The sequence below is a fragment of the Dromiciops gliroides genome, chromosome 4, assembly GCF_019393635.1.
Source record: "Dromiciops gliroides isolate mDroGli1 chromosome 4, mDroGli1.pri, whole genome shotgun sequence".
In the NCBI taxonomy this organism is placed as follows: domain Eukaryota; kingdom Metazoa; phylum Chordata; class Mammalia; order Microbiotheria; family Microbiotheriidae; genus Dromiciops; species Dromiciops gliroides.
In genome coordinates, this window is record NC_057864.1 from 135,250,302 (window position 1) to 135,274,985 (window position 24,684).

Genomic DNA, 24,684 nt, shown 5'->3' on the forward strand with positions numbered 1-24,684 from the left:
TTGTCCTTTTCCAATTTACATGTAAAAAGTTTAACTTTTGTTTTTTAAAATTTTGAGTTGAAAATTCTTTCCCTTTCTTCTACCCCTACCCCCTCATTGAGAAGGCAAGCAGTTTGGTATAGATTTTACATGTAAAATTATGCAAAACATATTTATTAGTCATATTGTGATAGAAAACAGACAAAAGAATTTTTAAAATATGTTTTGAGCATTCAGACTCCATCAGTTTTTTTCTCTGGAGGTGGATAGCATTTTTCATTGTGAGTTCTTTGGAATTGTCTTAGATCACTGTATGCTAAGAACAACTAATTAATTCACAGTTGATCTGTGTGTGTGTGTGTGTGTGTGTATATATAAATACATATTGCAGTTACCATGTACAATGTTCTCATGGTTCTGCTCATTTGACTTTGTATCAGTTCTTGTAAGTCTTTGCAGGTTTTCTGAAACTATTCTGCTTGTTGTCATTTCTTATAGCACAATAGTATTTCATCACAATCATATACCAGAACTTGTTCAGCCATTCCCCAGCTGATGGGCATTCCCCTGCTAAACTGCTTTCTAATTTTCCCAACAGTTTTTGTCAGATAGTGAATACTTGCCCATTCTTCTCTAATCTCTCTCCTTTCTAAGAGACTTCATTTTATTTCTCTTCATTGCGTACCATTGACTTGACTGGATTATTATCACTTTCCCTTTATCTTCTTGTTCCTTTCTCCCTTTTTATGTGCCCTCCCATTCTACTCTGCCCCATGCCTCCCCAAAATTGATAATTCTATAGTCAAGATGTTGTGGGATTTAGACCGTGGTGTTTCAGGCTTGTTCCTTTATGATCACTTCTATTTAAGTTCCACTTTTGTTTCTTATAATGTAATGGAATAAAAATGGAATAGCCATCTGGCAAAAATTAGTTTTTTATTAATACTTCACCTCATATACCAATATATCTTCTAAATGGACATGAACTGGAATTAAAAGGTCACGTCATTAACAAATTAGAGGAACAAAGAAAAAATTACCCTTGAGATTTTTGGGTAGGAGGAGTGTTTGTGACCAAACAACTTATAGGATCATACACAAAAATGGACAATTTTGACTATATAAAATTGTATATTTAGCATAAACATAGGAAGACTTTCAAGCTATCTACAACCATAAGAAAAGATGCTCTAAGCCACTAATAATTAATGCAAATTAAATGCATTTTAGAGATTTTACCTCACACCCATTAGCCTGGCAAAGATGATAGTAGAAAACGATAAATGTTGCAGGAGCTACATAAAAAAACCAGACACACTAGCAACTGCCATTCTGGAAAGCAGTTTGGAACTGTGCCTCAAAAGTTACTAAACCGTGCATATCCTTTGACCTAAAAATATCACGACTAGACCTATTCCCCATAGAGATCAAAGTAAGAGAAAAAAGGACCTTTATGCACAAATATTTATAGAGCTCTTTTTTTTGATAACCATAATTTGAAAACTTAAGGGTTTTGCCAATCTATTGGAGAATGGCTAAACAAATTGTGTTATATGATTGTATATTATTTTGCCATAAGTTATGATGAAATGAACAATTTCAGAGGCAACTGGGAAGACCTCAGTATATTGTTGCAATTACATGAAAATTAGGATAATAGGATAATTTAGTAAAATTAGGTATAGAGAAAACCAATTTTGAATAACTTTAGAATTCTGATCAGTGCCATGTTGATAGACAAGTACAAAAGACCACTCACCTTTCCTCAGAGTGGCCATCAAGTTAAAATGCAGAAAGTGACATAAATTTTCAGAAATGGCCATTGTGGGAATTTGTTTTGCTCAACTGTGCATGTTTGTGATGAGGGGTTGTTTTTTTAAGGGGGAGTTATTTGTTGTGGGGAGAGGGAAAGAATATAAGTGCATGTAAAAATAAATTTATTTAAAAAATAATGTTATTTGAAGCTGTCTTCCTTTATTAGTTTATAGTTGACAGATCTTGTGTAAACCTGACCTGGGTCCTTGATACTTGAATTTTTTATTGCTGCTTGTGGTATTTTCAGATAAGTTTGAAGCTCTGGATTTGGACTGTGACATTCCTGAATTTTCATTTTAGGGTTTCTTGTAGGAAAGTGGGATGTGGAATCTTTCTTTTCATTCATGATTGCTTGAAATACAATATTCACGCTTTTCTTATGGTCACATTTTTTAGGTAGATTGATTCTTAGATCCTTTTCCCCTTGACTTTTTTCCTAGATCAGTTGTTTACAAAGTCACCTAATATTTTCTTGCATACTTTTTTCAGTTTTCTAACTTTGTATTAACATCCTGTTGTTTCATAAAGCAATTAACTTCTGTTACATTCTGATTTTCGAACAGTCTGCTCCTTGGGTTAAGTTTTATACCTTACACTGAACTATGAATTCTCCTTGGAAGTGCTCTCATTTGTTTTCCAATTTTTTGCTTAAGATATTTCTTTAATTTATGGTTTTAAATTTGTCCTTTATTTCTTTCAGGAATCCTGGTTGATCTTATGACCAGATTATGTTTTTCTTTGAGTCTTTTGCTTGTAGGTGTTCTTGAGATATTTCCTTCTGTGTTTGTCTTGTGTATCCCTGACTCCATAACAGTTCTTTATCATGGATGTCTCTTTTCTTTTTCCCTTTTATTTCCTGAATTGGGACTTTGTGTTTGAGCCATGCTCTGTGAGGGATTGCCAGTGCCACATTTGGCCCTGATCTTTCCTTGAATCCCTTGAATTCCCTTGACTTTCTCTGAATCAAGTCCTGTGTCATTGGGTGACTCAAGCTAGGGACCTGCAAAGTTTGGATTCACCTTCAGTGGTCAGATCTAAGAGGAAGTCTAATCACTGTCTTCCTAACCTGAGCTTTTATAAGTTCCAGACTCTGTTTTGGGACTAGACAACACAGTTATATATTTGTTTTCCAATTGGAGCACCAGGGAACTGTTGCTGGTTCCGGCTACTGTTAGCTAATTGAAATCACTGTAGGTTCAAAGGGACATTAATGCATGTTCCCCTTTGGTCCAGTCAGCTCATCTGCAGGTCCCTGACCAAATCTGTGAGTTGAATCCACAAATCTCAGATGGAAAAGTGAGTTGCCACTCACATTCTTATTGCTTTTCCCTTAGTTTCAAGCTTGTTCTCTCAAGGATTACTGAGTTCATGCTGGGTCCTGACCCAAGTCAGAAGTCAGACTGACCTATATTCAGACTGCCTCTGATCGTTGCTTTTTGTCCTGGCACAGATGCAGGATGGACATAACCTTATTGGCTCCATCCCATTCACAGTGCCAGAATCCTCTGCATGACACTTCTTTTTTCTTCTGAAGCAGAATTTCTACAAGTGCTTTTGTTTTTGCCAAATGTTAATTTCCCCCCAATTACATGTAAAGATAGCTTTCAACATTCACTTTTGTAAGATTCTGAGTTCCAAATTTTTCTCTCATCCTCCTTTCCCTTCCTCCTTCCAAATCTAGCAAGCAATAGGTTATACATTACAATCATGTTAAAACATATTTCCATATTAGTCATGTTTTAAGAGAATAATCATAACAAAAGGAGGAAAAACACAAAAAAGAAACAGCAAAAAAGCAACAACAAAAGTAAAAATAGTATGCTTCAATCTTCATTCAGACTCCATAGTTCTTTTTCTGTATGTGAAGAACATTTTCCATCATGGATCTTTTGGAATCATCCTGGATCATTGTATTGCTGAGAAGAGCTAAGTTTATCACAGTTGATTATCAAAGTGTTGTTGATACTGTGTTCAATGTTTTAGGTCTTTTGCCCAAAGAAATCATGGAAGGGGGAAAGGGACCCACATGTACAAAAATATTTATAGCTGCTCTTTACGTGGTAGCAAGGAATTGGAAGTTGAGGGGGTGCCCATCAATTGGGGAATGGCTGGACAAGTTGTGGTATATGAATACAATGGAATACTATTGTGCTGTAAGAAATGATGAGCAGGAAGAGTTCAGAGAAACCTGGAGGGTCTTACGTGAGCTGATGATGAGTGAGATGAGCAGAACCAGAAGAACATTGTACACAGTATCATCAACATTGAGTGTTGACCTACTGTGATGGACTATATTCTTCTCACCAATGCAATGGTACAGAGGAGTTCCAGGGAACTCATGATGGAAGAGGATCTCCAAATCCAAGAAAAAAAAAGAAAGAAAGAACTGTGGAGTATGGATGCTGACTGAACCATATTATTTCTTTTGTTTTGGGTGCTGTTGTTTTTTTTTTCTATTTTGAGGTTTTGCATCACTGCTCTGATTCTTTCTCTTGTAACAGGATTAATGCAGAAATAGGATTAATGTTATTATGTGTATATATATATCTATATGTATATGTATAGAGATATATAGATATAACCTATATCAGATTACCTGCTGTCTAGGGGAGGGGGGAGGGAGGGGAGGGAGGGAGAAAAATCTGAAATTGTAAAGCATGTATAAACAAAAGTTGAGAACTATCTTTACATGTAACGGAAAAAATAAAATATCTCATAAAACAAAAAAGATACTGTGTTCAATGTTCTCTTGGTTTTGTTCTTTTCACCCAGCATCAATTCATGTAAGGCTTTCCAGGTATTTCTGAAATCTGCCTGCTTATTTCTTACAGTACAGTAGTATTCCATTACATCCATATACCACAACTTCATTAGCCATTTCCCAGTTGATGGGCATCCCCTCAATTTTAATTCTTTGCCACCACAAAAAGAGCAGCTATAAATATTTTTGTGCATGTGAGTCCTTTTCCCTTTTTTATGATCTCTGGGATATAGACCTAGTAGTAGTATTTACTGGGTCAAAGGGTATATACAGTTTTGGGTTTGTTTGTTTTTTTTTTTTTTAGTGAGGCAATTGGGGTTAAGTGACTTGCCCAGGATCACACAGCTAGTAAGTGTTAAGTGTCTGAGGCCGATTTGAACTCAGGTACTCCTGACTCCAGGGCTGGTGCTCTATCCACTGCGCCACCTAGCTGCCCTGGTATATACAGTTTTAAGGCTTTTTGGACATGGTTCCAAATTGCTCTCCAGAATGGTTAGACCAGTTCAAAACACCACCAACAGTGTATTAGAGTTCCAATTTTCCCATATCTCCACCATTTATAATTTTCCTTTTTTGTCATATTAGCCAATTGGATAGGTGTGAGGTGGTTACCTCAGCAGGGTTTTTTTTTTTTTTTTCAGGGCAATGGGGGTTAAGTGACTTGCCCAGGGTCACACAGCTAGTAAGTGTCACCTGTCTGAGATTTGAACTCAGGTACTCCTGAATCCAGGGCCGGTGCTTTGGTGCTTTATCTACTGCGCTATCTAGCTTCCCCCTCAGAGTAGTTTTAATTTGCATTTCTCTAATTAGTAGTGATTGAGAACATTCTTTTTTTCATATGGCTATAGATAGCTTTGATTTCTTCATCTGAAAATTGCTTGTTCATATCCTTTGACCATTTCTCAATATTTGATTCAGTTCTCTATATATTTTTAGATATGTGGCCTTTATCAGAAACACTGGCTGTAAAAAATGTTTCCCAGCTTTCTGCTTTCCTTCTAATCTTGTTGGCATTGGTTTTGTTTGTGTAAAACCTTTTAATTCATTATTTTCTTTATCTCATCTTTGATCATATGTTCTTCCCCTCTCCATAGATCTGAAAAATAAACTATTCCTTCCTTTTCTAATTTGCCTATATCACCATTTATGTCTACATCCACATATCCATTTTGACTTTGCTTTGTTGTACAGTGTAAGATGTTGGTCTATGCCTAGTTTCTTCCAAACTATTTTCCAGTTTTTGTCAAATAATGAGTTCTTATCCTGGAGACTAGGGTCTTTGGGTTTATCAGAAAGGAGATTGCTATATTCATATTATGTCTATTTTTGCTTTGTTTTGTCTGAGATAAGGATTTCTACCCCTGCTCTTTTTACTTCTGCAGAAGCATTATAGATTCTGCTCCAGCCTTTTACCTTTACTCTGTGTGTATCCTACTGCTTCAGATGTGTTTCTTGTAAACACCATATTTTAGGATTCTGTTTTTTAATCCACTTTGCTATCTGCTTCTGCTTTATTGGAGAGCTCATCTCATTCACATTCACAGTTATAATTACTATGTATTTCCTTGTATCCTATTTTCCCCCTTGTTTATACTTTTCTCTTTTCTTTTCCCCATTCCTTCTCACCAGTGTTTTGCTTCTGACCATCACCTCCCTCATTTTATCCTCCCTTATATCAACCCCACCTCCCTTTTGCCTCCCAGTTTTGATCTCCCTTCTATCAGCACCCCACCCTTTTCTTTCCCTTTCCCCTCTTACTTCCCTATAGGATAAAATAAAATTCTATACCCAACTGAGCATGTATGTTATTCCCTCTTTGAGCTAAATTAGATTAAGGTAAAAAAAAATCTCACCCATACTTTCTAGGGGGAACTCTTTTGTAATAGGTCTGTTGTGCCTCTTCATGTGATGTGATTTACCCCATTCTGCCCTTCCCTTTCCTCTTCTAGCAGTATAATCCTTTTTGTCACCCCTTAAGGTTTTTTTTTAATATTATCATATCAAAATCAACTTATACCCACACCCTCTGTATGTGTACTTCTATCTGTCCCAATAATGATACAATTCTCAAGAGTTACAAGTATCTTCTTCCTGTGTAGGAATGTAAACATTTAAACTTTATTTAATAACATGGTTTCCCCCTACACACACACACACACACACACACACACACACACGCACACGCACACGCACACGCACACGCACACGCACACGCACACACACCCCCTGGTTTTACCTTTTTATGCTTCTCTTGAGTTTTGTATTTATGTAGATTGAATTTTCTATTCTGTTATGGGTTTTTCATTAGGAAAGTTTTAACATCTCCTATTTTGTTGAATGCCCATCTTTTTCCCTGAAAGATTATGCTTAATTTTGCTGGGTAGTACATTCTTCATTATAATCCCAGTTCCTTTGCTCTTCAGAATATCATATTCCAAGTCCTATGATCCTTTAATGTTGAAGCTGCCAGATCCTGTGTCATCCTGATTATTGCTCCTTGATAATTTAAATTGTTTCTTTCTGGATTCTTGCAGTATTTTTTCCTTTACCTGATAATTCTGGATATTCCTAGGAGTTTTCTTTTTGGGGTCTCTCTTAGGAGATGATCGGTGTATTATTTCAATGACTGTTTTTTTCTCTGGTTCTAAGACATTGGGGCAGTCTCCTTGATAATGTCATGAAATATGCTGTAGGCATTTTGACATTATTCTCCTCTGAGTTTGTTTTGATCCTCCCTGTCGCCATAGTAATTTTCTATTGTGAGGGGTTTTCTCTGTTCATTATTCATATTTTAGCTTATTTTGTGCCTTTTAAAGTTGAATTCTGTACCTGGGGTACAGTGTGCACTGTCCCAAGCTTCTTTTGCTGGGGGCCAGGGGTCCAGTCACTGGCTTTCTGCTCTGCAGCCTCAGCTGCTTGCAGCTTGCAGCTTTCTCACTGCACTGGTGTGGCCCAGCCTAGTTAGGCATTTTGGGTAACAGATACTCCAGGTGTCAGATTGCCTTCTGCACTGGGGCTGGGGGGCTCACAACTGGCCTGTGTGCCACTAGCTTGCTGAGCTGGGACCAGGGGTCCTTAGCTGCTGATCTGTGCTGTGATTAAGAGCCTTTTGTTGGCTTGCCTAGACACCCTCTGCACTGAGCTGTTGCTCTCCTTTTACCCAGGTGAGACAGACCTTTCCTGAAAACCTTCCAGGTTATCTTAAGCCAGGAGATTGTTTCACTACATCTTTTCATAGGTTTTGCAGCTCTAGAATCCATTGAGAGACTTAACTTGTTGTTTCTGAGAGAAATTTGGGAGAGCTCAGGCACCTTCCTGGCTTCACTCCCTTATCTTGGTGCCACCTCCAGAACTTTGCAAGCACTTGAGCTTTGTGTCCATAGTACCAAAAATTTGCTTACTGTGGAAATTTATTTCCACAATAGGCTTCCATAGTGTGATCTTTCTTCCAGACTCCAATGGCTTCTGGCCATCTGTTTGCATAATTTCGACTGGATAGAGAAACTTATTTCTATTTCTCTTTAGTTTTCTTTGTCATTGCTTTATCAGGAATCCTTTTCAGATACTCACTTGGGTGTATGTGGGAGACGTGAGCTCCTTAATAACTTTTCATATCTTAAGTGGAAGTACATATGATATATACAGAATAAATATAGAAAATAAATATAAATAAATACAGTTTGTAGTTTTACTTTACCATCTGCAGATTGGCAATGATGACTCAACAAAACTGAGAGCAGCCAGTGTTGAAGGGGTTACATGTTCATATGTATACTAATTCCTTATTGGAGGAGCTGCGAGTTCATCTCTTATGGAAGACAGTTTGGAATTATGCAAGAAAAGTGACTAAATGGTAATATAATTTGACCTAGAGATTTCATCTTGGGACATATATCCTAAGGAAGTTGAGATAAAAATAATGGTCCAGTTTATGAAGTGTCCAAAAAGTTTTAGTGCAATTTAAAGCCATTATAGTTTTAAAGCTACTAAAGCTTTTACTTTCAAGTTTAGTAGCTTAAAACTGGACTAAGACTCTTAGGATTGGTCTGTATAACAACACATTCATAGTAGCACTCTCTGAAGTAGTAAAGATCTAGAAACAAAATTAGTACCTATATATTAAGGGTTTTCTGGAAAAATTAAGATATATGAATGTAATAGAATATAATTGTACAGTAAATGTAGAATGAGGTATTCTGGAAGGCCTGGGAAGAATTGTATGAAATTACGTAGAGTGAAATAAATAGAAGTAAAAACCAAAATAAAACCCAAAAAAACCCAATACAGTGACTACAACAACATAAATAAAAAGATCCCTAAAAAGAAGCTGACATTTTAGTAACTGAAAAACCAGTGACGGCCCCAGAGATCAAATGATGAAATATCTATCTCCTTTTGGTAGATTAATGAGGTACTATCAGGACAGAATGTTTTCTACATTGTCAGATGCCATCACTGCCTGAATTTAGCTATGAATAAAGAGGTAAAATGTTTTAGTTTTTTTCAATTGTTTTAGTTGATTCAGGACCTGTGATTTCATTGCTGTGTATAGGGAGTTCAGTGTAGAAACTCTCTCTCCCTATGTAGTTTTTGCAAAGCTTCCCAGTTTACAATGCTGAAGGATAGCTGAATATAAAAAAAGGTTAAGCATTTTGTTTTTGGGACATAATATGGGTCAGTAAGATGGTAGTGTTTGAAAAAGGGTCTTCCTCATTTTAAGGCTGCCCTCTATTATCCACTATGTCTGTCTACTATATATATATATATATATTTTTTTAATTTTTAAATTTAAATTTATTTATTTATTTATTTATTTTTGTGGGGCAATGAGGGTTAAGTGGTTTGCCCAGGGTCACACATCTAGTAAGTGTCAAGTGTTTGAGGCCAGATTTGAACTCAGGTCTCCTGAATCTAGGGCTGGTGCTTTATCCACTGTGCCATCTAGCTACCCCCGAAATATTTTTTTTGTCCACTATTCTTATACCTTACTTAGGTTGAAAGCTTTAATTTTTATCATCTTGATATCATTATTTGCAGTTTTCCCTAACAAATGTCAGTGTGGGTCCTCTTTACCTAAATCCTAATATAGCTGTATTCAGTGATTTTTTTTCATAATATTCAGATGTGCACATTCTAAACTATTTAAATTGACTTTTTTCTCATGTGAAATTTGTCATGATTCTCCACTATTCTCCCTATGTTATGTATATCAAATGGATCGAGGATTTGCTAACAGCCCAATATAACAGAAAAGACAGATGGAAAACTACTGAGCAGCTGCAGTAAGGAGTTTGTTGAATGAGAGACTTAGAATTCATAGATTGTCACTAATAAGTTATATTGTTTGACAGTTAAGATCATAGATTAGCTTATTGTGCTTTTCTTAAATTTAGTGACCTATTGTTTCAGTTGAATGAATTCTTTATTATGCATGAGTTAAACCAATTCTTTGCCATATATAAATAATGCTTAATATTGTTCAGTTTTTTGCTTAACTGTAGAATATTTTGTTATATTTTACCATTTTACAGTATTTAATTATTTTGCAAATTCAAATAGAATCTAATATTTTCATGGAAAATGTATTGAGGGTCTTGGGGCTTTCTTTGTCTTTGCAAAGACTAAGTGCCATTGTTATACTCACCAATCCTTCACTAAGCAAGTAGAATTTCATTTATTTTTGTTTAATATATCACCTTTTCTTGTTTTCTTTGTAGCCAAATATGAATAAAATGATTACCTTCCATTTATCCAATAAAATTTCTAAATGACACTAGTATCATCTTGACATTCACATGACAATTATGAATTGTTTTGAGACAAAAAGCTTTTCCTTGTGTCAAGTATTTATTAATTGAATGCCTACCTATTTGTTTTTAATGTATTTTTGAATTGAGTTTCTCAAAAAAAATTTTGGTTTAATCTAATAGCTTGTTTCATTTCCTCTGGACACAATCCACTTAAAGAAGTATACATGCTACTGAGTACCACTTATTTGAATTCTATATCTACTCACAGTGTTTTTTTGAGTAGGCACTATAGCTAAAAATATCTGAAAGTGTTTTTCTTTGTTTCTCTCTGCAGGATGACGTAGCCTTGCCAGAGACTTAGAAGCTGAGCAGAAAATGAGCTTAACATCCTGGTTTTTGGTGAGCAGTGGAGGCACCCGCCACAGGCTGCCACGAGAAATGATTTTTGTTGGAAGAGATGACTGTGAACTTATGTTGCAGGTAATTGCATCAGCTTTCATTCCATATGGGTCTACTTAAAGTTTAGATTTTTTATACAAGGTTATTCTATACTGCTTTTGAGAGTTATAGTACTTTCAAGAAGTTATTTTGTGTTTTTACATATATAGAGTTTTCCAAAATCCTAGTGCTGTTTTAAGCTTTAAAAGTTTAAAATTGCACTGAAACTTTTGGGATACCCCATATGTGTATATAAGAATGTATATACATATACTCAAATATACATATGTACACACATGTTTTTTAACTTTAGCTATTCAGTTTTAGGTAAATTGCTTTTAGTTCTACTCATCATCATAGTAAAAGAAACACTTGGTTCTGGTGCTGCTAAGGAAAAAGTATTGAATAAGAAGTAATAGTTAATTTTTTTTTTTAGTAAAATAAGCTAAATTGGATTTTTAAGAGCAGGGAACATTATTTTGTAATAAGGCGACAATTCAAAGCAGCATTTTGAAATTAAGAGATCACTAAGTAAAAAACCAAGTTCTGATCTTTTCTCTTTTGCTAACTCATTTTGTTCCTAGGTTCCCAGGTAAAGGGGCATTTTATTTATTTATTTATTTATTTATTTATTTATTTATTTATTTATTTATTCATTCATTCATTTATTTATTTTTAAATTTTTAGTGAGGCAATTGGGGTCAAGTGACTTGCCCAGGGTCACATAGCTAGTAAGTGTCAAGCGTCTGAGGCCGGATTTGAACTCAGGTACTCCTGACTCCAGGGCCGGTGCTCTATCCACTGCACCACCTAGCTGCCCCCTAAAGGGGCATTTTAAAAAACTATGTAGGGTGGTTAAACTACTGCATTTTGTGTTTTTCATTATGGTTCTTCCCAGTAGCTTGATGAACAAAACTTTAACTAAAGTACTCTGAGTATAATCACAGGTTAAGATTCCTTATGTTAAGTTCTTTTACATATGAAGGGAGTAATCTTTGAAGTATCTTTGAACATAACTGTGGATAAGATATTTAGCCACAGTGAAATGCAAACCTACATTTTTCAGTCAGTTTTCAACTTCACTTTATGTTAAATTATAATGAATCACAGAATATAAAAGATGAAAGGGATCTCAGAGCTTAACTAGTCAGTCTTAAGGTACATATAGGAATCCCTACTGCAACATTCCTGAGAAGTCATAACCAAGCCTTCTCTTGAAACCTTTGGGGATAGGATATCTGCTATTTTCCAGGAAAACCCATTCTACTTTCCGCTCAACATTTGGTAATTTTTTTTTGGCATATTTGAAGGAGTCACTGACTTTTTAGTCAGAGGATCCAGGTTCAGACAATATCTTGGTTCTTATTGTGTGACTTTAGGTAAATCATTTCACTTCTCTATGCATAGTTTCATTATATGTAAAAATAAGGAGTTCAGATTAAATGAATTTGAGGGCAGTATAGTAAAGTTTCCACTTTCCACAAGAGTGCTGGATTTAGAGTAAGATGATCTGAAATAAGGTTCTGCTTTTTCTACTTACTTGGACATATCATTTAACCTTTCTCTGATCCTCAGTTTTTTTAATCTGGAAAATGAAAGGGCTGTGATGGAATTTGAATTTGAAATCTATTATTCTACGATCTTTCAATTCATGGTTTCTTAAAACCTGGGGTCTTTGAACTTGTTTGCTTGTATTTTGATAGTTGTAATTCACAGTAATTCATTTAGTAATCCTATATAATTTATGTATTTAAAAGCATTATTCAGAAAAGGGTGCCATATGTTTCATGACACAAAAAAATGTTAACCCCGATTTGGATGCTATCCAGCTGTAGTTTTAAAATATAACATTCAGAAGTAAGCATCTTACTCCAGTTGGGGAGGGAAGAGAACAGTAGAACTGTTACCTCCCAAGTCCTAACTGCTATGCTTTGCTTTATGTAGCCTCAGATCACATTGATTCTTCTGGTAGCCATAATCTTACTGTTGATAGATATTGAGCTTGGAATCCACTAAAACCTACAGGTCCTTCTCAGATCAACTGCTTTCTTTTACTACTTTCACCTCATTAAATTGGCATTTTTTTTAGCCCAGATGTAAGAATAGATTTTTCTCACTGTTGTTGCCTGTAAAGATCTTTTGTGTTAACTATCCTTTCCATTTTTTTGTCATCTGCAAATTTAATAAGCCTCCTATCCATCCTTTTGTCCAAGTCATTAGTAAAATAGTTAAGCAATTCAAGGCATGCGCCAATCCTGAAGGCATTTATTTGGAGAATCCTCCTAAGACGACATTGGACCATTTATTAACTGCTCTTTAGTACCTTTCATAGTTGAAAGGGGACCTCAGAAGTGAATCCAGTCTAACCTATGCCCAAATGAAGGGAAGGACTTATAAATCAGCTCCTATTTTGCACTTTTATCTATAGTGTATTCGTGAATTTGCCCTCACTTTTTAAGGTTTGAATTTGAATCTAAATGATTACCGACATTTACTTTCTTCATTTTCTTTTTTTCAATCCATTTGCAAATACCTAGACCAGTGGACCCTATTATTAATTTCTTGACTCCCCCAGTCAGCCATTTAGGGTCCTGTGAGCTTCCTAGTTGTAAAGGACATATGTGTTATGTTGTCCTTGCCACATGACTTACTTGGTATATTTTTGCATTTTAGACAGCCTCCATAAAATATTATCTGTGACCTTCAGATTCCTTATTTTTCATACCATCCCAGAGAGAAGCTTTATATGTCATTCTTTCCATTGCACACTAGATGCATTTAAAATAGAATTCGGTTTTTCAAAATGTAATGTAGGGGCAGCTAGGTGGCGCGGTGGATAAAGTACCGGCCCTGGATTCAAGAGGACCTGAGTTCAAATCCGGCCTAAGACACTTGACATTTACTAGCTGTGTGACCCTGGGCAAGTCACTTAACCCTCATTGCCCTGCAAAACAAACAAACAAACCAAAAAAACCCAAACCTAATGTATGCTGTATTTAACCCTTTAGGAACATATTTATTCAGATGATTATTTGTTCCTTAAAATGAGGTATATATTAATTGAAGAGAATATGCCATTATTCCTTATTTTCTCTGCTTTTAGTTTTGAGGATAAGATATTTTCCTCTCTTTTAGAGATGCCTCTTAGCAGCAGCAAGAGTAGTCCTAAAGACCTTTAAAGTGATTTATTTTCTCTGAACCTCAGTGTTGTTTTTTAAATCTGTAAAATGGGGGGCAGCTAGGTGGTGCAGTGGATAGAAAGCCGACCCTGGAGTCAGGAGGACTTGAGTTCAAATCTGGCCTCAAACACTTAACAATTACTAGCTGTGTGATCCTAGGCAAGGCACTTAACCCCAATTGCCTCACCAAAAAAAAAAAAAAAAATCTGTCATGAAGGTTTAGACCAGATCAGAGTTAGCAACTGAAGTTTAACCTACCTCCAGGTATCTAAGTAATTATCTGAAATTCTTTGGAAGGAATAAAAGAAGTCATCTGTACCTGTGCATTGACTCATCTAAATAATCTCCACTTTTAGAGATGAGTTGTCCTTAGAACTACACCCTTTCAACTGTCCAAAGCACAGAAAAACCTGTGTTGTGTCCATGTTTGTACTGTTTCTACTCAGTGGTTTTCTCCTTACCCCTTCTTAAAGAATTGATACTGTCATCTTTTCTGACTCTTATCTTGGATTCTTCCATTCTATATCATAGCACATCCTTCCAAGGCTAGGCTCTTTTAGATTTCTAAGGTGACCACTAATACAAGTACAAGTGAAGTTGTAATAGCTTTCTTGCCTAATGTAAAAGGTAAAGTGATCATAATCTTTAACAAAGGGTATGTATCTAGAATTTCAGTTTGGAGTTTTGGAAAAGCATTTTCCCCTAAAACATCATTATAGATAGTGACTAGATTCTATAATATTGGACTTTGGGTAAACTAAGGGTTAAATAAATTGGGTTTTGTGGTCTACTTTAGATATTTACTATTTTACATTCTTTACTATTTCACATTCCACTGTGTTCACCTCTGTTCATTTGAAATCTGCTTCCATATATTTTCTATCCTTATTTTCTTCTGCTTTTTGGAAAGAGTAAGTCCTCTTTCAAATAAAAATCTTTTAGATATTTGAGAATAATAATCAAACCTTCAAAAGTCTTCTATTTCTACATTAAACCTCAGTTTACAAATTTCTTTTTTCTTTTGAACTTCAAAGGCACGTTCTAGTTTAACTTTCTTTTTTTTATAAAGTTATAGATATGCAGTCATACAAAGCATCTCCACATTAATTAGGTTGTGAAAGAAAACAGACAAAATTACTTTAGAAAGAGGAACTAACAAAAAAAATTATACTTCAATCTGTATTCAGATACTATCAGTTCTTTCTCTGTAGATGGATTGCATTTTTCATAAGTCCTTCTGATAGCATCCTCCTCATCATTTCTTTCACAGTTACTATTGCAAACTATATTACCCTCCATCCTATTCCCTCACCTTGATATTTACTCTATTTTCTATCTTCTTTCACCCTATCCCTTCTCAAAAGTGCTTTGCTTTTTACTGCCCTCTCCGCTAATCTGCCCACCCTTCCTTCACCTCTCCCTCCTTATCCCTTTCCCCTCCCACTTTTCCACATGGCAAGATATATTACTGTACCCACTTGAGTGTGTATGTTATTCCCTCTTTGAGCCAATTCTGATGAGAGTAAGGCTCACTCACTCCCCTGCTCCTTCCCCATCTTCCCCTCCACTCCATAAGGTTTTTCTTGTTTCTTTTATGTGAGCTATTTTACCCCATGCCACCTCTCCCCTTTTCTTCCAGTGCATTCTTCTCACCCATTAATTTTATTTTAAAGATGTCATCATGAGTCAGCTAGGTGACGCAATGGATAAAGCACCAGCCTTAGACCCAGGAGGCCCTGAGCCCAAATCCAGCCCCACACATAAGCCACCCCATCTTGACTGCCCCACAAAAAAAAGGATAAACAAAAAATATATGCTTTACAGATATCATACCTTCATATTCAATTCATATCTCTGCTCTCTGTCTAATTATATTCCTTTCAGCTGCCCTAATACTGAGAAAGTTCTTATGAGTTAGAAGTATCATCTTCCTTTGTTGGATTGTAAACAGTTTAACCTTTTAACATCCCTCATCATTTCTTTTTCCTATTTGCCTTCTCTAGGATCTTGTATTTGAAATCTAACTTTTCTGTTCAGTTCAGGTCTTTTCAAATGCCTGAAAGCCCTCTTTTTCATTGAAGTCCCATTTTTTTCTCCTGAAAGATTATACCCAGTTTTGCTGGGTAGGTGATTCTTGATTGTAATCCCAGTTCCTTTGCCTTCTGGAATATCATGTACCATGCCCTCTGATCCTTTAATGTAGAAGCTGCTAGATCTTGTGCTATCCTGACTGTGGCTCCACAGTACTTGAATTGTTTCTTTTTGGCTGCTTGCAATATTTTCTCCTTGACCTGGGAGCTCTGGAATTTGGCTATAATATTCCTGGACGTTTTCATTTTGGGATCTCTTTTGGGAGGAGATTGGTGGATTCTTTTAATTTCTATTTTACCTTCTGCTTCTACAATATCAGGGCAATTTCCCCAGGCAATTTCTTGGAAGATGATGTCTAAGCTCTTTTTTTGATCATAGTTTTCATTTAGTCCAGTAATTTTCAAATTATCTCTCCTAGATCTATTTTCCAGGTCAGCTGTTTTTCCAGGAAGATATTTCACATTGCCCTCTATTTTTTCATTCATTTGGATTTGCTTTCTCATAAATTCATTAGCTTCTGTTTGCTCAGTCATAATTTTTTCTTTCTTTTTTTTCCTTCTTTTTTTTGGGGGGAGGGACAGGGCAATGAGGGTTAAGTGACTTGCGCAGGGTCACACAGCTAGTAAGTGTCAAGTGTCTGAGGCCGGATTTGAACTCAGGTCGTCCTGAATCCAAGGCGGGTGCTTTATCCACTGCTGCCCTTTCATAATTTTTAAGCATTAAATTTCATCTTATTTTCAGTTCCCTTTCTTTTGTCATCCTCCTTTCTTGGTTAAAAAAAATACAAAGAATGTTTCATGTTAAAGAATGTAAGTCTCCTCAGTGTTCTCAGGCCTTGTTGAATTTTAATATTAGGGTTACTATAAGTCATTTGTGTATTCCTTTTTTCTGTGTACTGTTTAAGAACCTCACCTTGATACAAATCAATCCTAAACAAACATTTTGAATTTTTATTATACCATAGTATTTTTTTTTATGAGGCAATTGGGGTTAAGTGACTTGTCCAGGGTCACACAGCTAGTAAGTGTTAAGTGTCTGAGGCTGGATTTGAACTCAGGTCCTCCTGAATCCAGGACCGGTGCTTTTACCCACTGTGCCACCTAGCTTCCCCTTATACCATAGTATTCTTGTGGTCTCCAGTAGCCATTTTGAGAATCACTACTATACAACTACATTCTTTCAGGTGATGATCATACTATTTGCTGCTTTGCAGATATTAAGTGATATCCTAATGGTAGTTTTCCAACCTTCCCCATCAGATAATTTCCTAAATCGGCTAAGTCAAAAATAATTGGTGTACATATGATTTTATATTTGTCTTATTTTGTGCTGGCTATCTAAATCCAGTCCAATAAACAATTATTAAGTGCTTACTATGGTCCAAGCACTTTGCTAAGCAAGGCGGATACAATTAATAAAAAGAAAGTTAGTCCCTGCCCTCAAGGAGTCTAATGTGGAGGTGGGTGTGTATGTGTGTGGGGGAAAGACTATGCAAAAAAGGAGACAGAAGGAAGTTGGAGGGAGGAAGCATACCAGGGAATAACAGGGACCATCTTGTTCCATGGAACCGACATCAGGAAGAGCAGTAGATGCAGAGTGGAATAAGCCAAAAAGTCCAGTTTCTGTCCTCTATAAAGGAAGGAAGGCTTTGGGAAGTGTTTGGTACTCCATCCTTCAGGCCTCCAATTACAGGGGAGAGGAGGCAAAGGGAAAGGTGGTATCAGTCAAAGCTGGTGTTCCCAGGATAGTTATGAGCTTAACATGGGAGGGGCATATTGTTTCCTGAAGTTGAAACCAGGCAGTGCAGCAGAGGCAGACTGTAGTTTGAACTCAAGAACATGAAAAGGAATTGAAGGTAAGGAGAATCCACATTAATGCTGTCCAAGAGCATAGTGCATTCTGTATTATAGTTGCTTAATAAATGTTTATTGAAATAATGAATATTGTTTTTGCTTTCAGAATAACTGGAAGTTTAGCACTTCACATTAATTCCTGTCAGTTATGGTCTTCACATATGCCATTGGCTGCCATTATCAATCCATTTGGCAGCATAGAGAGTCTGCATTGTTACTGTGAAAGGGGCCATTACCACTCTATTTAGAGAAATTTATAAAGTCTCTTCAGACAAAATTTGCATCCAGCTTTAGCCCAGTGATGATTAAAAAGTGTTAAGTACAGGTTTCAAAGCAAAATGTTTTCTTTCTGGGTGAGTAATGCACTGAATCAAAGATTGTTTCAAACTGGTAAGGACCTTGGAGGTCATATAAAACAATCTCTTATTATATAGCTTAAATGGCATTCTTAGGGCATTTCTTCATAACATGCTTTTAGAGGGGTTTTTGAAACCAATGAAATCACTAGTTCAGCCTTGAGCCCTATCCAGTTTTAATTTAAAGTATGTATCTTCCATCCACCCCACTAGATGTTTAAGTGCCCTTGTACAAGTGCTTTCATCCTTTCAACTCAGTGGCACAGTTGAAGCTATAACCAAGTTTCCTGACTTAACTGTCTAGTGCTATGTCCATTAAATATTATTCAATTAGTTTTAATAATTTATCTTGAAATATTTTTGTGGTCTAAGACCATAAAAGAAATCCAGTTCTGAAATCAACTATAAAAGAAATGAATGAAAACAAAACCATTTATTAGGGCTTACTGTAATTACCAAGTACTATGCTGAGTAAGCACTAGTGATAGTTATATAAGTTAGGACAATCCCTACCATCAACAAACTTACATTCATTTGGGACAGATAGTACATATAAGTGGACAAGAATAGGCATTTCAGTTTGGAAAGTTAGGATGTTAATGAATGGAACCAAAGAGGGGTTAGACTGACATGCCCTTTATGGCAGCAATGGTAGGATTGATTTGATTGTTGTGCAGTTGTTTCTGTCATGTCTGACTCTTTGTGACACCATTTGGGTTTTTCTTGGCAAAGATAGTGGATTGATTTGCCCTTCCTTCTCCAGCTCATTTTATAAATGAAGAACCAGGTAAACAGGGTTAAGTGACTTGCTCAGGTTCACACAGCTAATAAGTGTTTGAGGCTAGATTTGAACCCAGGTGTTTGGAACTCTGGGCCTGGAGCTCTATCCTCTGTGCCATGTAACTGGCTGATTTTATTTTATTTTTTTGTTTTTGTGGGGCAATGGGGGTTAAGTGACTTGCCCACGGTCACACAGCTAATAAGTGTCAAGTGTCTGAGGCTGGATTTGAACTCAGTTACTCCCGAATCCAGGGCTGGTGCTCTATCCACTGCGCCACCTAGCCGCCCCCTGGCTGATTTGATTTTGGTTCAAGAATTAAAAAGGAGAGTGTGTGAGAGGGAATAGCAGCAAGACATATGACAATAAGATCCCTGAAGAGTAAAATGAAGTATAGCCAGAGCCAGCTGAATTGTGATGGGACAGGAAAATGGTTAGCCCTTCACCAGAAGATCCAGAGCTGAAAGGCTTAAACCTTTCAGTGCTTTAATTTTGAGGTTGGTAGAATACAAATTGTAAACAGAAATACAAGTGTATTCTTAAGTAATTTCATTTGCCTCTCATGCTCTAATTTTTTCAATGGATCTGTGATCTTGTTGATGCAAGAATTGCTTGACATAGCCCATTCATTCATTCATTCATGCCCTTCCTTTGCAACTCCCCAAAGTTTCCTGCTAGAGAGTGTCCTTAAGTTCTTAAAATCACAAGGATACCAGTGAAGTATGTTGGCTGAACAAATGTTATACCTTGTTCTCACTGCCTAACTAGCCTATATTCTTTTTTTTTTTTATCATATAATGGATCATATATTTCTTTGATGACATTCTTCTTCATGATGCCTCTCCTCTCAAATTCTTTGTATTGCTGCCTACTCACACCTGCTAGGTGCCTCTCTATTGCCCTGTGGGTGATATTCATATTCATTTATTCAGAAAATACAGCTTTCTATTACTCAGAGCTATATGGTATCAGTATAAGAATATTGGTGTTAAAAAGATAAATTTTCATTTCAGGGGGAAATTGGAACTTTATAATATCCCCAAGAAAATCCAGCCCGCTTTCTTAGGTAAAGGTTCCATAAAGTCATATTTCATGTTGCCTTTGGATCAACTTTTACAGTTTGTTTATAATGTTTCTCCAAAGAGAAACTATGATCCATTCCTTTAGCTGCAATTTCCTTTTGTCTTTTGGTTTCTTTTTATAGTAAGAATGTCCATATCAATATGATTCATTTCTTCCACTGTCATGCTAATTCTTTGGTCTTTGCATTAGGACCTGACATTTAGATTACGAGTAGGTATTAGTGTGTAGACTATTTAAAATTATTTTTGCTTTAAGTTAAAATTAGCAAACATTTTTTCTACCTCTATCCCCAGTGGAAGAAAGAAGAACCAAACCTTTGTAACATACATGTGCAGTCAAGCAAAATAAATTTCCACATTTGCAATGTTCAAAAATATATATATCATTCTGCAGCTTGAATCCATTATCGTCCTATTATAAAGAGTATAACAAGCTTCATCACCAGTTGTTCAGAGTTATGATTGGATATTGTAAATGGGATTATTTTAGAACGGAGCCAGCACTAACAAAGAGGATCAGGAAAAGATTCCTGGTGGAAATCTTTTTCTTCTTCAGAATCTCTAAGATAGCTGATAATAAAGAAATGCCTTCCAGGCATGAGGAAAGCTTGTACGAAGCCTGTAATGCAGAAAATGGTTAAATTCAGGAACACCAAGTAGGCTGCCTTGGCTGGATAATAGAATCTATGAAGGGGAGTTAATATGCATTAAATTTGGGAAAAGTCTGAAGCCAGATTGTGAAGGATTTCTAAATGTTAAACTAAGTAGTTTGTGTTTTTCCTAGAGGCAATAGGAATACATTAAAGTTCTTTAAGCACTGGAGTAATGTAGTTAGACTTTTAAAAATATGTATTTTTGAATGAATAGAAATCAATAGTACTATCTTTTTTTTCTATGAAATTACATAGTGACAAATACTCACTTACCATTCCTTTATTTGCACTGTTTTGGAAGTTCCTAATATAAAAAGTATCTTTTCCTGTGTATTGTAACAGTTAAAAAAATTGACTATATAAGGTTCCAAAACAGGAGTTCTCAACATCAATTAAATCACATATCTAGACCCTCCTTCCCATCCAAAAAAATTATGCGCACTTGCATGATTCCGCAGGAGTTAACTAATTTGGCTTGGTTACTTAGACTCCACCCCCAAAAGCTTCTTGGCCTTTTCCTGATAGCAGCAGGCTGCTTTTAGCCCTGCATTAGATACCAGTGTATTCTCTGAAAAGATCCATAATTAGATTGGCATGTTGGTCATCTGGTAGTCTAAATTGATGCTAAATATTAGGATAGTTCTACTTAGGACTGAAGGATTGGTCTGGCATAATAAGCAAGTAAGAGAAAATTTTACATTAATAGTATTTTCAGTTTGTTTTTTCCTAGTATTTTTATTTTTTTGTCTTTTACTCTGTTATATAGTATTGTGTGTTAGTTGATCCTGTTTTTCTGAGTCATTTTATGTTGTCATTTCTCCACAATTGCTTTGGCTTTTTAGTTTCACGGTGATTGTAAAGAATTTTGCAAATATTGTAAATGATGAATACATGTGCATTTATGTAATAAGATTTGATGGATTTTAATTATTTTTAGACTTTCAAAAATATTTAAATTTCTTATAGCTTATCTGTACTTTAATGAGATAAAGTTCATCAGAAGGAAATGTGATTAATGTATACATTTCCATTATTATCTGACAATTTCCTTCTGAAGTTTTGCCAGACTGATTTGCATTTGTGTTTGAATTGTCTTACTTGTAATGTGTTGAAAACCAGTTGGTAGCTATATCTAAATCTCTGTATATAAATATTTTTTAGTACAACTAAATGGCATTTTTTATCCATATGGATTTTAATTTGTCTTCTCTGCTTGTTTTTCATCATGTATCTCAGCCTTAATCTGGCATGTACACCATTGCAGCAGAGAGACATGTGATCCATGTGATCTCTGTGCTCACATAATAGTCTGGTTATAGAATTTAACTGTTATTTAATAAACCCAATGATTAAACTTAAATTTACATCTGAATTTTTATTTTCTCCTTCCAAATAAGTCTTGTTTAATATGGAATATGTTGTAATTGGAAGGCAACAGTACAGAAAGGTTGAAAAGAGAATGACTAAGTGGAGATTTATGAATTTGATTTCCACATTTGCAAATTGTTAGGTGGCCTTGGATATATTAATTAGTTTCATTGTGCCTGTTTACTTATCTATAGAAAAAGGTTAATAACACTGTACTTCATAGGACACATTATACATAAATAAGTCTTTTGAGACTTTTTGAGATCCTCAAATGAAAAGTATTTTGTGACTGAAGAGCATAATTGCTAAGTGAGAATTATTTTAGAATTCCTATAATTTTAAATCACACTCTTAATATGAAAATGATACTTCACAAGACCTCCCTGTGATTAAGGGTTCAGTGGATAGAGTGTCGGGCCAGGAGTCAGGAAGACTTATCTTTCTGAATTCAAATCTGGCCTCAGATGCTTACTAGCTGTGTCACCCAGGGCAAGTCACTTATCCCAGTATGCTTTAGTTTCCTCATCTGTAAAATGAGCTGGAGAAGGAAGTGGCAAACTACTCCAGTATCTTTGCCAAGAAAACCTCAAATGGGGCACATAGGTGGCTCAGTGGATAGAGTACTGGCTCTGGAGTCAGGAGTACCTGAGTTCAGGTCCAGCCTTAGACACTTGATACTTGCTAGCCATGTTACCCTGGGCAAGGCACTTAACCCTGATTGCCTCACCAAAATTAAAAAAAAAAGAAAAAGAAAAAAAACCCTCAAATGGGGTCATGGAGAGTCAGCCAGGACTGAAATGACTGAGAACAACACAGATTAGTAGAGCTTTTCATATTGATAAGAGGTCAAGGGTTGGACCAGTTGCCCTCATAACTCTTGTCCAACAGTAAGATTCTGTGATTCTATGAAAGTTAACCATTTGATAATGTATGGTAGATTCCTATTTTTCATAAGTAAATTTAGTAGAATTATATTATAAAAGCAAATAATATTCAAACTATTAAGATTTTCTTTTTCTCGTTTTAAAATTAGGATAAGTGCTAATGTGTTTTTAATTCTGTTTCCTAATGTAGAGAACTAGCATCCTAATACTATGCTAATTAGAAAACATATATAATTAACTTTTTTCACATATACCATTGATAGTATAATATTTTAATTATTTTAGTTTTGTTAAGTGTCTATAAGGAATGCAGCAGTTGATTGTCTGGGGAAAGTAGGGTAGATGCCATTAGCTCCTACAGTTCCACCCATCCCTTTTCAATCTTATTACTAAAATAATCTGCTTGGACACAGTGTAGACCAGTCTCCAGAGCTGATTTACAGTAATCTAAGCCAACTTGTAGAAGTTAAAAAGAATTTTCTGACCCATACTCAAGAATTCAAACTGAAAGTCTTTATGAACAGCAGAGTCCTTAAATTCAAAAGGGAGCTTTAAATTAGCCTAGAGACTTCTTTAACTAGTTGCCTAGGTGGGCCTGACCAGGGTGTATAATCACAAAATAGTGGTAAAAGACCTGAGGTTATAACTAAAAGAGCAGCTTATAGCCAAGTAAGCAACTACAGTTGTGATGTAGTGAAGACACCAGTGAAGTATATAGCTCAGGATGATGCCAAAATGAGCAGTAGCCTCACTTCAGTGGAGAAGGCAAGCTCAGAGCCTAATGGTGTTACCAGAGGATTTCAATGGCTAATGGGGGAGCAAATAGCAACATTAAACACAGAGGAAGAGTTCTATCCGGCACACTATCTTAGGAGTGTGGTGTGTTCTGGATTCTCTACCCCTGGTGGTACAGTAACTTTTGTATACCCATATGTATAATGTAACTTTCTTGATCTATTCTGCAATGCTACTTAGTGAAATGTTTTCCCGTGTATGAATATGTCTATTATTTCATTGGAAACACAAACATCCTGTAAACCCATATGCTGTGGGTCTGAGTAAATGGCAAACTACAGTTAATCAGCAAGTATTTATTTAGCACTTACTATGTGCTAGACATTGTGCTGAGCTCTGGGAATACAAAGGAAAAGCAAAAACAGTGCCTCCCTTCAAGGAGCTTAAATTCAATGGTCTTGAAAGTGTTTTAAATTATAACATGTAAGACACAGAGTAGTTGGAAGGTAACCATTGAATGTATAGAACTTGCATCTGGGTGGTAGAGCATTCCAGCCTCAGTGAACAGCCAAGGTAAAGGCATGGAGACAGGAGGATGGAGTGTTTTATGCAAGGAACAGCATATTGGACAGTATGGTTAGATCTTATAGTACAGGGAGGGGAACAGAATGTAAGAAGATTGGAAGAAGTAGATTGGGGCCAAGTTATGAAGAGCTTTAAATGCCCAACAGAGAAGTTTATATTTGATTGTGGAGGTATCAAAGGCTACTAGAGTTCCTTGGGTGGAAGGTAGGGAGGAGGGAAATGTTCAGATCTGCACCTTAGAAAAATGAATTTCACAGCTTTGTGGAGGATGTATTGGAATGAGAAGAGGCTTGAAGAAGGAAGGCAAAAAAAAAATGGCTATGGCAGTAGTATAGGCAAGAGCTGACAAAGGCCTATAATAGCTGCTGAAAACTTTC

The 24,684-nt window shown here is 36.0% G+C and overlaps 1 protein-coding gene across 8 annotated transcripts in view; it reads left to right on the top strand.

The window, feature by feature from the left end:
• Nucleotides 1-24,684, top strand: part of CEP170 (centrosomal protein 170) — a 186,274-nt gene that overhangs the window by 29,924 nt on the left and 131,666 nt on the right. For 7 of the 8 annotated variants that reach the window (XM_044002542.1, XM_044002544.1, XM_044002545.1 and 4 more), the window contains exon 2: nt 10,640-10,785. In XM_044002542.1, coding sequence (XP_043858477.1) covers nt 10,681-10,785 — 105 coding nt within the window. In that variant the 5' untranslated portion in view covers nt 10,640-10,680. Of the gene's footprint in view, nt 1-10,639; nt 10,786-21,298; nt 21,417-24,684 lie in introns of those variants that run through there. The other variant, XM_044002543.1, reaches the window with a different exon arrangement.